At 33.3% G+C, this 12,335-nt stretch overlaps 1 protein-coding gene across 8 annotated transcripts in view; it reads right to left on the bottom strand.

Annotated features, from left to right (window-relative positions):
* Window positions 1-12,335, bottom strand: part of LAMA2 (laminin subunit alpha 2) — a 615,089-nt gene that overhangs the window by 211,289 nt on the left and 391,465 nt on the right. For all 8 annotated transcript variants that reach the window (XM_027602582.2, XM_027602583.2, XM_027602581.2 and 5 more), the window contains 2 exons: window positions 7,972-8,152; window positions 4,782-4,918 (listed from right to left, as the gene is read on the bottom strand). In XM_027602582.2, the coding sequence (XP_027458383.1) occupies window positions 4,782-4,918; window positions 7,972-8,152 (318 nt within the window). The remainder of the gene's footprint in view (window positions 1-4,781; window positions 4,919-7,971; window positions 8,153-12,335) is intronic.

Here is a 12,335-nt window from a genome sequence, read left to right on the forward strand (position 1 = left end):
GTAGACCTGAAATACTAGAAATAACAATAGTAATAATTAGCGATGTATCTAATGGAAAAAGAAACAAGATATGAAACAGAAATTTGTACACAAAGGAATGTAGAGCATGGGAATTGATACATGTGTGGAAAAACAGAAAAGCAGCATTTTTGCCTGGTTTAAACTGGGTATTTATTTAAAATAACTGACTATTTAAATCAAAATCATAAGATTATACTGTAGGATATATAATATACAGAAGTAAAATGTATGACAATAATAACATAAAGGACAAGAAAGGGAGTGACAAGGATAAAAAGGGAATTAGAGGTCTACTCTTATAAGGTCTCTATGCTTAATATAACGTGTATACTATTATTTTAAGATACATTATGAAAAGTTAAGATGTACATCCCTAGACAAAGACAAAAAACATAAAATAGGTATAGTTAATAAGTAAAATGTGAAGATAAAATATAATTATAAACATTACTCAATCCAAAATAAGACAAGAAAAGAAGAAAAAAGAAGGCAAGAGCAGATAAGGCAAAGCAAGCAGCAAAATGTGGACTTAACCCCAATCATACTGATAATTACATTAAATGGAAATGTGTTAAATAATCCAATTAGGATCAGAGCAACAACAAAGATTTAAATATATTCTATCTAAAAGAAACATATTAAAATATTTAAAAAGAGATGGAATTAATGATAGTGTGGAAAAATGTAAACCAGACAAATAGCAATCAAAAGAAAGATCGAACCATGGCTATATGATTATCAGAAAAACATATTCTTCAGAAGAAGAAATATTACCCAGGATAAAGAGGGACATTTCATATTAATAAAGGCATCAACTTTTCAAAAAGACAAAATAATCCTAAGTGAGTATACACCTAGCATTATCTCTCCAAAATACATGAATCAAAACCCGAGAGAACTGAAAGAAAAAAATAGACAAATCGTAAGTATAAACACCCTCAGTTATTGATAGAATATGTATGCATAAAAATCATTAGGGATAACTGACTTTTATAGAAGATTTCATCCAAAGATACCAGAATATGCATTGTTTCCTAGTACATTAATCGAGATGGACACTATTATGAGACATAAAAGAAATCTGTAAATTCAAAAGAACTGAAACAATACAAAATGTTATATGTATTATAATACAGATATAACAGAAAGATACACTATACTTCTAAATAATCAATGTATCACAGATAAATAATAAAATAAATACGAAGATTTTAACAATGAAAATTTAAACAATGTATCAAAATGTGTGCGATGCAACTAAATTAGTGCCTGGAGGGATATTTATAACATGAAATGCTTATATTAGTAAAGAAGAGCTATCTCAAGTCAATGATCTAAGCTTTCATCTTAAGAAACTTGGAACACAAGGGAAACTTAAACTCAAAGTAAACAAACTGAAGGAACTGTTATTTTTTGTTATCAAATTCATTGATTAAAGTTGCTCATATTATTTTCATATTATTCTTTTAACATATGCAGGATCACCATGATGTCCTGTCTTTTATTTCTGATTTTGATTATTTCTTTCCTCTCTTCTTATTTTCTTGATCAATCTTCTTAGAGTATTACCAACTTTATTAATAATTTCAAAGAACCATTTTTTGGGCCTCATTGTCTTTTTTCTAAAGTATTTTTGTTTTCATTGTTTTTCATTGATCATGCAAACTCCTTTAGAAACTATGAGGAAGGAATACTTCCCAATCTATTTCATGAAGTTAGCAATACCCCAATTACAAAACTAGATAATAAAACTACCAAAACCCCCCCAAACTATGAACCAATATTCCTTGTGAACAGAGAACCAGAGATCATTAACAAAATGCTAGCAAACATAATCTAAAATAATTTAAAGTAGACAATCCCTCATGATCAAGCAGGACTTCTCTCAGGATTGTAAAGTTGGGTCAACATTTGAAAATGAATTAATATGGTTTACCATATTAACAGCTCAAAAAGAAAAATCAAATGATCATCTCAATAGATGTAGAAAACGAATTTGACAAAATTGGACATATATTCTTGATAAAAGTACTTAATAGACCCAAGAACATGAGGAACATCCTCAAACTGATAAAAAGCATCTGTAAATAAAATACAGCTAACAAAATTCTGAATTTTAAAAGACTGAATGCCTTCTACTTCACATAAGGAATAAGGCAAGGATATTTGTTCCCAGCACTGCAAGTCAACATTTTACTCCAATAGGTCAAGAAAATGAAATAAAATTTACATGGATTGGAAGGGAAGAAGTAAAACTCAATTTGCAGATGGTATGATTGTCTACATAGAAAATCCTAATGAACCTACCAAAAAGTAACCAGAGTAAGCTTAGCAAGGTTGCAGTATAGAAAGTTAATACATAAAAATAATTGTATTTTCTATGCTGGCAACAATGGGAAATTGAAATGAAACAAATAATAACATTTTGTAAAAAATATGAAACACAATGATAAATTTAACAGAACATGTATAAGACTTGCACACCAAAAAGTGTAAAACATTGCTGAGAAAAAAAATTATAGAAAACTAAATTAAAAATTATGTCATATTCATACATTGGAAGATGCAATATTCTGAAAATGTTGATTTTTCCCAAATTGACCTGTAGATTCAATGTAATCCCAATCAAATCCTAGAAGCTTTAAATAAAGAAATTGATAAGCTGCTTTAAAAATTTATATGGAAATGCAAAGGATCTAATGAACCCAAAAGGTACTGGAAATGAAAAGCAACTGGAGTTGGCACCACCTGATTTTACACTATGCTAGAAAGCAGCAGTGATCAAGACAGTACTGTGTTAGTCCAAGGATAGACATAGATCAACGAAACAGAATAGAGTTCAGAAATGTATGAGGGACATATAAGGTCATTTTATTTTGACCAAAGTAATTCAATGGGGAAGAAGAACAATCTTTTCAAAAATGATGTTGGAAAAAATGGATATCCATTAAAAAATGAAATTTGGCCATTACCTCAAACCATACAGAAAAATTAATGATAATGGAATGTGGACCCTAAATGTAAAAGCCAAAAATATAAAACTTCTTGAAGAATACATAGGAGAGGTATCTTTAGATCTTGACTTAAGCAAATATGTATTTCTTAGAAAATAAAAAGGATGCTGTGAAAGCAAAAGATAATAAAAACAGTCTTTATAAAAATTAGATGACGATACTACAGAGGGAATAAAATGCAAGCTGTATAGTGGGAGAAAACAGTTACAGAACATATATATGTTAAGAGACTTGCATCTAGGACATATAAAGAACACTTACAGCACATTACTGAGAAAACTAACAACCCAAAATAGAAAAGATTTGTATAGACACTTCACCCAAGAAGATATATAAATGGTAAATAAATAAAATTATTCCCAATATCACTGGACATTAAAGCAATGCAAAGATACAAAAAAACACCCAACTGAATGCTTAAAATTGGTCACATTCTGAAGTGTTGGGTAGGATGTGGCGTGTGCTTGTGACGAGAAATGAAATCATACATCTATAACTGTGCCTTTGACTTATACACTGGTGTTCACAGCAAAATTAGTCATAATAGCCCCCCACTGGAAACGACCCAAATGCCCATTAAATGGTAAATAAACAAACAAGTCACAGCATATCAGCTAATGTAAAATTATTAAACAATTAAAAATAACAAGCTACTGATAATATTCAACAGTATGGATGAATCACAAAGGCATTATACTAAGGAAGCCAGACCAAAAACAATCCCCCAAACAAACAGACAAACAAAACCCAAACAACAACATGGAATATGGCTCGATTTATATGAATTTGTAGAAAAAACATAACTGCGGTGATAGAAGGAGAAACAGTAGTTTCCTGGTGCTGATTGAGGGGTGAGGGGAAGTTGACTACAAGGGGGCATAAGAGGCGGTTATACAACTGTAATCACTGGTCAAAACTCATCACTTTAAGTGAGTGAATTGTATTTTATTTAATTAATATCTCACAAAACACTGACAAAAATCCTGACCTCATCACCTTTCCTACCTGAACTTGAGTCTTCTATAATCCCTCTAGCAGTAAATAATACCCTCATCTAATTTCCTGAAAAGTGAAACCCGGGCCTCGTCCTTAAGATGTCTCGTTCTTAGCCTCCAAATCTATGAGTTTACCAAGCCATACCAGCAGTAACACAGCCCACTCCCTCTGTCTTCGTGGAGGCTCACTGACGGGGTCCACGCTTCTGTCACCTCTCACCAATATAACTTCAATAGCTATTATGTATGTAATATATGTTATGTAATTTGGTCATGCCAGTTTCTATGGTATGCCCACGGGAAAAATGAGGAGTCTTTCAGGCTAACGGCTGTTAATATAACTCCACAGAATCCTCTCAACTGCTTCTTGAAAATTGAAACCTAGTCATAATCTGGGGGCAATTACTATAGATTTTTGGCAAATTGCTTTAGTTAGTTCCTAATTTCCTTGTACTTTGCAGATATTTCACTGGGTTTCAGTATGAAGTTGTTGCTGTTTCTGGTTTTATTATAATTTTTCCTCTGTTTTTGTAGGTATCATGAATGAAGATACATAAATGTGTACTTACTTCATCATTATTTCCCACAAGTAAAATGTAAGATGATGATCAGTATCTCCAGTCAATCTATACTGATAGTTCTATACTGATTTTTAATATAATATTGGCTTTTGATTTCTCCAACTAGAAACTTTAACAAAATAAAAAAAATTCTTAAAACATGATCAGATAAAATAAAGCAATTAACTCACCTTACAACCAGTGGTGATGCTGTGGCCCCAGGTATTAGGTGCACATTTAGAACATTTCTCTCCAATGGTATTGGGAGGGCAAATGCACTGACCAGTCTTTGGGTCACAGTTATTTCCCAGATGGGAACAGTCACAAGCTTCACAGGTGAAAGGGAAAAAATTGTAAAATAGTAAAAATTTGATAGAGAGTACTGAATTTATATTGGGATTTGTGTTATTTTCCATATTATGGTTAAGGATCCTTGAAAGTGAAAACTTACCTCGTTCATCTTTTATATCACAGTAAGGTGTTTTTCACAGAGGAGTTGATCAATAAAATTTTATTGCATTGCTTTTAATAATTTCAAAAGGTAAAATATTTTTAGTTTTTCAACTAAGTTTAAAGAAAGAAGTGGACTCTCAGATTCTCTGCTAACTGTATCTAGGTACTATAAAGTTCAAAATTTAGTTTCCATAGTTATTCTAAGTTCATAACTAATTTTTCTATGCTGTATAGATTAATATTTCCTTTCTGTTAATGACTCTGTTTTGCAATAAAAACCAATAAGCTCAACAGGCTTCTTAAATTCAGTATAGTTGCCATACATCAGGATATTTCAGTTCTGCAAAAATTTAAAACAGCTGAGTTATGTAACAGTGTGTATATGTGTGTTTGTGTGTGTATATGAAGGTATTTTTGAGTTTTATTTACCACCTGTCTATTCTTTTCAATATATTTTTCATTTTCTTAGCTATGATATATAAGTAGAAATTCTCAAAGAATGTGAAAATAAGATTTGAAAAAAAGAACTATTTCAGAGGCGTTTCAAAGTCATCTAAGATGAGCAATGGACTCTAATAATATAGCTAATAAGTAGCTGTAGAAACGTGCAGTGTTTCAAACTGAAGTGAAATCACGGGGAGAAACACCACCAGATACTCTGATTCAGACAGAAGACTAATGTTATAAGAAACCTTTGCATTGATTATATGATCATTAAATCTTTAAATGAAATACATTTAGAGTGTTTGATTAAGTTCAATTTTTAAGGGATCACAATTATCATTGTTCACAGCATTCCATACCAGCTGTGAAAAATGTTTAGTATAATATTGGCCATAAACACCAAATAAAGGTTAGCTGTTTTTGTTATTATTATTGTCGTTGATAATTTTAAGTCAAAGGATTTATTTTGTATGTACCATTTATTAAGAAGAAAAATAGTTCACATTATGTTCAAATTTATGTGCTAAAAAGAGGCTTAGGACGGTTTGAGTCGTTACTTGCAAGTAGAAATTCTCTAAGCAGTTCTTCAATGGAATCATAAAACTGAGTAGGGAAAAGACTTGAATCATTAGCTAGTTTTTCCCAGCCTAAACAGAATGTTTACCACAATTCAGAATACTAACAAACACTGATAATAATCATAATAGTGATAAACACTTACATGGTGCCTACATGCCAGGCAGTACTCTAAATATTTTATAGCCATTAACTCAACTAATTCTTACAAAAACCATGAGATAGATATCCTTGTTTTCTTGATTTAATAGATGAATTTTGTAGAGAGACAGCAAGACCCAGTCACTCAGTCAAGGTCACATAACTAGTTACCCGTGGAGCCCCTAAACTGATCCAAGCTATTTTGTGGAAGTCATACCCTTGACCATAATGCTATCCCATCTGTTTGGGGCTGTTTTCTATCCTATTTCTCTGGATTTGAATGCTAACTAAGTTTGCATTTCTAATGTTATCACCATTTCATAATTTTGAATAATGTTCTTTTTTAACTTAAAATTTCTGGTAGTGAATGTATTTGAATGCACAGTATCATTTCATTAAATCACATCAACTGAACATGTTAGTAAGAGTTGGATTTAAAGAACAGTAACTTTTAGGGGTGACTCATTGGCTCAGTTGGTTGGATGTCCAACTCTTGGTTTCCGCTGAGGTCATGGTCTCAGAGTCCTGGGATCGAGCCCTACCTCGGGCTCCGCACTCAGCTCGGAGGCTGCCTGAGATTCTTTCCCCCCTCCATTTTCCTTCCCCTCTGTTCCTCCTCCTGCTCATGCTCTCTCTCTTTCAGATGAATGAATGAATGAATGAATAAATAAATAAATAAAATCTTAAAAAAAGAACAATATATTTTAAAATGCAGCATTATAGTTTTTAGTATATATAGATACTGACTTAGAGATCACATACAGATTCTTAGAAGATCTATAATTATAACTTTCAGAATAACATAATGGCGTATCTTTATGATACAAAGTGTATATTGAAAGTGATTGAGAATATCTAAAAGGTATTGTTTTTAAAACAATTTGAAATTTTATTCCTGCCACTTCTTACATAAATTTGATACAATAGTCAATAATAATGTTTTAAAATCTTACCACGTATTTATCATGGTACTGAAGGTAGAGGAGTATCATTAGTGTTGAATCAGTGAGTTTAGTAAGCAAAGGTGATACTAAATATTGTGAATGTTGGAATAAGGGTCAATTCCAAATTAGTGGCATATAAAGCAAGGCTAGTGTTCAATCTTCACTTTCATCTGCAGTATGCTAATTCCTATTTATTTTCTTAATTCATGATTTGTGGGAAGAACATGGAGACACTGCTTGTGGGAAATCATGGTTAGAAACCTTCCTGCATTTCCCCAAGAACTAGCAAATACCTAGTGCAAATCTGTTTCTTTCTTGGAACATCATAGTTTTCAAGGCACATGAAAAGAGATGACAACATAGTTTTTGTACCTGAAAATGGTATTCACTTCTCTGATCCTTGTACCAATTTTGCAATAGGAAAAGGGAATGTTGAACTGTTTTGAGAGTGAAGTTTACACTAAGAGAACACCGGCAAAAGAAAAACGGAACATTTGACTTTCAGGCTACAGTAGCCTTTGAGTGAGGGACTGGCAGTCACACAGGAAGGGACACAGCAGAATTGGGACCTGCTGATGGATTTTTCATTGAGTACTCGCAAGCAGTTATTTATGGGGTGATGTTTCACACTGCAATATATTTTGTTTGTTAGTTTACTTAAAATAAATATACATTACTTATTAGTTTAAAAATTTTGGATCATATATTTGTTGTCAAGGTGCCTATGCTTTCAACTCTGGGAATGCAGAAGAAGGAACTGCTACGGTTGCCAAAATGCCAAAACCAGAGAATGAATGTGTAGGGCTTAGTCTTATTTACAGACCTGTGCAGCCTCCTTCTTGGAAGTTGAAATAGCCATGGGCACAGCGGTCACATTTCTTTCCTGTCACTCCAGGCTGGCACCAACACTGACCACTCTCTTCACAGTCGAATGATTTAGACCCAAAGGAATTGCAATTGCAGGGAACACACCCCCTTCCTGATTGTAGGCCAAAGGTTTCAGGCTGGCATAGGGAAGGAAAGAGAAAAACTAAATTTAAATCAATTAACTCGTTATGAAACAAGATGCACAATATCAAGAGATGAAACAGGAAGGAGGAACCTATGGGTTGTCGAGGTTCTTCACTGACGTTATGACAACGAGGTTGCAATTTAATCTAATGGATCCTTTTCTACAAAATCCAAAAAGAAGAGTACGATTACTTTAAAATTTTATCAAAGTTAACAGCAGAATTAGGGTACTATCCTTTATGTCTGCTATATTTTCACCAGTCTTTCCCTATACTTTCCAAGATTTTTAGAGCAATGTGGAACTAAGCTATGGGGTGTTACTTATATTTTAATTGAAAAATGTACTTGCTTCATTCCTAATAATCTGAATTGATTAATTTTAGACCTTATAAACTCCTTCTACTTGTTAAAAATGTTTTCGATATTACTGACCAGAAGCCTACAGTTAAAATAAATGTTTTTCTTCTAATATTTGATCTAATTTTTGTCATCTCTCTATAAATCTAATTATCATGCTAGGGATCACTTTATAAATATAACTTACAGATTTATGCCTATGCTGACAAAATAATTGGTTTACAAACATCTAGTTTCTTGGGTTTCATTTTAACAACTGAAATTGATTTGAGAGAACACACATCAAAGCACCAGATTAGGTAGATGAAAGGAAACCATTCTCTGATGAGTTATTCCTAGGCATATCTCTTATCTATGCATAACAAATAACTTTCTATGATCGGTTTTCATTGCTAGCTTTGGCCTGAAATACATGTTATCTGACCTAGAGCGACTGTGTTAGAAAGTGTGGATGGATTAAAAATTACCTCTACTAGAAAAGTGAAAAGTGCATATCCTATTTAAAGTACAACAGGGTTGTATTTTAAAATATGAAGTGTGTCACATTATTATGATATTTTAATCTGAAAAATTTGTCTTTTAGTTCTTTGCAAAAAATAATTCCTATTTTGGATTATTAGACTTAATAGTTACTTCCTGGTAAGAATAAATCTTGCTACTTAATGGTAGCCACCCAAAGAGAAACCAATAAGGCTCATTACATATTTTTGCCATTATTGTTAACAGTATGAAAAACAGTTCCAGAAAACAAAATCACACTGAAAATTACTCTCTTAAAATGACTATAGCTAAGAACAGTTTTGGTTTTTAAATATAAAATGGGTTGATTGAATTTAACAATCATTTAATCTTTGTATTTATTGCTGGCTTTATTTTTATTTCCAGTTCAAATTCAGATGTCATCATATGATTAAAGAAGAAAGTGTGCTTGTGGAATCACTAAATTGCACACCTGAAACTAATATAGCACTGTCTGTTAACTCTACTGGTACTGAAACAAAATTTAAAAAACAAAGAAAGAAAGAAGAAAGTATCAGTTCTAACAAATGACTTAACACATGATTTTGAAATTAAATTTCATTTATATAAGGAATGATTAAGACATATAAGATTTTTATTCATAAAAAGCAACTAGCTGTAAAATTCTGGATACCTGGCCTAGAGAAATAATCAGAAATGGGGAAAATGGTTAAAGTATGAGCATGCCCATCACAGTATTATTTATGAGAGTAACTTCTCAATGTTAGAAAGTTGAATAAATTAAATTATGATACATTCATGCTATGAAATAATACGCCATCATTAAAATCCTGTTTTGAAGCAGTTTTAATGATAGGAATATGCTTAGGACATAGCGTTATGCAAAATTTCAAAAAGCAGAATACAAAATTATATACACACTATCATTCCAATTATATACCTATAATGACACACACACCACTCAGGCACACACAAATGGAAACATACATACATAGAAAAAAGACTAGAACATGCTACATTAAAATGGTTTTTAAAAATCCGAATCATAAATATATTTGTATTTCTTATGCAAAGTATTTTGCATTTATTTCCTAAATTTTTCTTCGCTTGGCATATCTATATATCTTTAATGGATATATCTATATAGTATTAAATGAACTGCCAAATCATAGTTATTAAGAAAATTCCAAAGTTCATTATGTAAAACATATGTAAGAAGAAATATCTCTGCCATACTTATAAAATATTTAAGTAATGTAATTTTAAAGAGTTAAATTACACCAAAACAAATAGAAACAAATTTCAGCAACAAAATTTTAATAAATTTGATGTACAAAAATTTAATTCAGAGACTAGGGAAAATCTCTGTAGTAAACAAATTCAAAAGTAGACATTCCTAGTCCGTAATCAATATTAATTAGGTAAAATGAATATGGGAGACAGTCCCTATCCAGTATCAATGAGAGGTTTGATGATCTCCCAGAAATTATTTTCACTTGGGGTAATAACGACAATGAGCTTACATATGGTGCTTGCTGGGTGCCAAGTACTGTTCTAAAGCCCTTTGCAAACATGAATTCATTTAAACCTCCGGACAATCCTGGGAGATAGTTATTACCATCACCTCTCTACAGAGTGAGGAAACTGAGGCACAGAAAGTTCAAGTAATTGGTCTAAGGTCACCAGTTAGCCAACTGCAGAGTCAGGATTCCACGTCAGCCAGCCTGGCTTCAGAGTCTGTGCTCTTTACTCTCACACATATTGTCTCAGAACAAAAATGGTCTCAGGACGAAACACCATCCTGTACAAAGTTCTATAGGATATGTAGGAAAAAGGTGTGAATAAGGGTTGAATTTTGCTAAATTTCTATTTTGGAGACATTTCAATCAATTCCTGTCCCTTTCTTTTACTTTAAATGTATGCGTTTGTTTTTGTTTTGTTTTTTTTAATTTGTTTTTGAAAAACAATCTTTTGAAAAGATTTCTTCCTCTAATAGCAAAAATAATAACAACAGCAATAATACCTAAGATTTACTAAGAACTCTCCAGATGCGTGCCTTATGCACTGTTACCATGACAATCCAGAAACAGCCATGGAGGTGCCTAGACAGATCTCCCTACAAAAGAATCTGCAGGGGGACTGTGGCAGGTTGACAACCTCCGGTTTCTACTCTTGTGGATCCCCTGGAGGAGCTCGCACCAGGTCAATGACTGATGACAATAAAGTATTAGAGCCTTCCTGCCCAATCCAGGATGCCTCTAACAGGCAAATGGTGCTTGGGCACTCCCCTTTGGCCTGGCACGCATTTGATGTTTTGGCAAAAGGCAAAGAATGAGGCTTTTCCAAACCCAACATTTCCTTCCCCTTTTCCTTTCATTTCAGTCTGGCCTGCACTGCAACAGAAGGCTCCCTGCGTATTATACTCTCTCCTCCTTCATCTTTCATAGACATTTCCCTATCTGTAGTGGGTCCCACTACAGATGAAGCAGGTGAATTACAGAAAGACTGAAGGAACTGTCTTACGGCAAGTGGCGAGACTGGGATTTGACCTGAGGCATTCTGATATCAGAACTAGTTTTCTTAAAATGCCAGTAAAGAGCCTAGAAATAATGCATGTTTTTTTTCTTTTCTTTTCTTTTCTACTCTTTTGCTTTTTACTTTACTCTCACCTTCTTCTATCTGTTACCTGCCCCTTCCCTCCCCCACCCTGGAGGCTATGAGTCTATCCTGGCAAGTCTTATCGCCAGTCATTCTGCAACAGGATCCTGGACCTGGTCTTCCTCCTTCCTCCTTCTTTCCCTCCCCTTCCTCCCTTTCTCTCTTCCTTCCGGTATTTGCTTTCTTTTGCCTTGTAAGATGGGGGGCTAAACTTCTGTAGTACAAAACATGCTTCCTTACTTTGTGTATGTGGTACATTTGTGGGATGTGAAAATGTGTGACTTGTGGTAACTATGGGCAAACTTACGACGTGGAAAAGTCCCAAAGCCATCAATTATGATGAAATGTTAGCAGAATGTCAGACCAATGGGCTACCTTTTCTTGGGCAAGTCACTTTCTCTGCTAGATCTCCCTTCATTTGTTCATTTGTAGAAGTGAATTTGCTCCAAATGATGCCTGAAATTCCTTCCACTTCTAAGATCATAGGTTTCTAAAAAATAAACTTTCATTCCTCTAGATCCACGGTTAGTCGAAATTTTATGAACCTATGAACTTGAAAATACTTTTAAAACTACACAGATACAGCTACTTTCAAAAGGCAAGGCTTGAAGTGGGAATTGCCTAGTGTTGACATTCGCAGTTGGCACCTTGAGCAACCCTTACGGGAACAAGGCCATCGGG

Source organism: Zalophus californianus, chromosome 7 (genome assembly GCF_009762305.2).
Source record: "Zalophus californianus isolate mZalCal1 chromosome 7, mZalCal1.pri.v2, whole genome shotgun sequence".
Lineage (NCBI taxonomy): Eukaryota > Metazoa > Chordata > Mammalia > Carnivora > Otariidae > Zalophus > Zalophus californianus.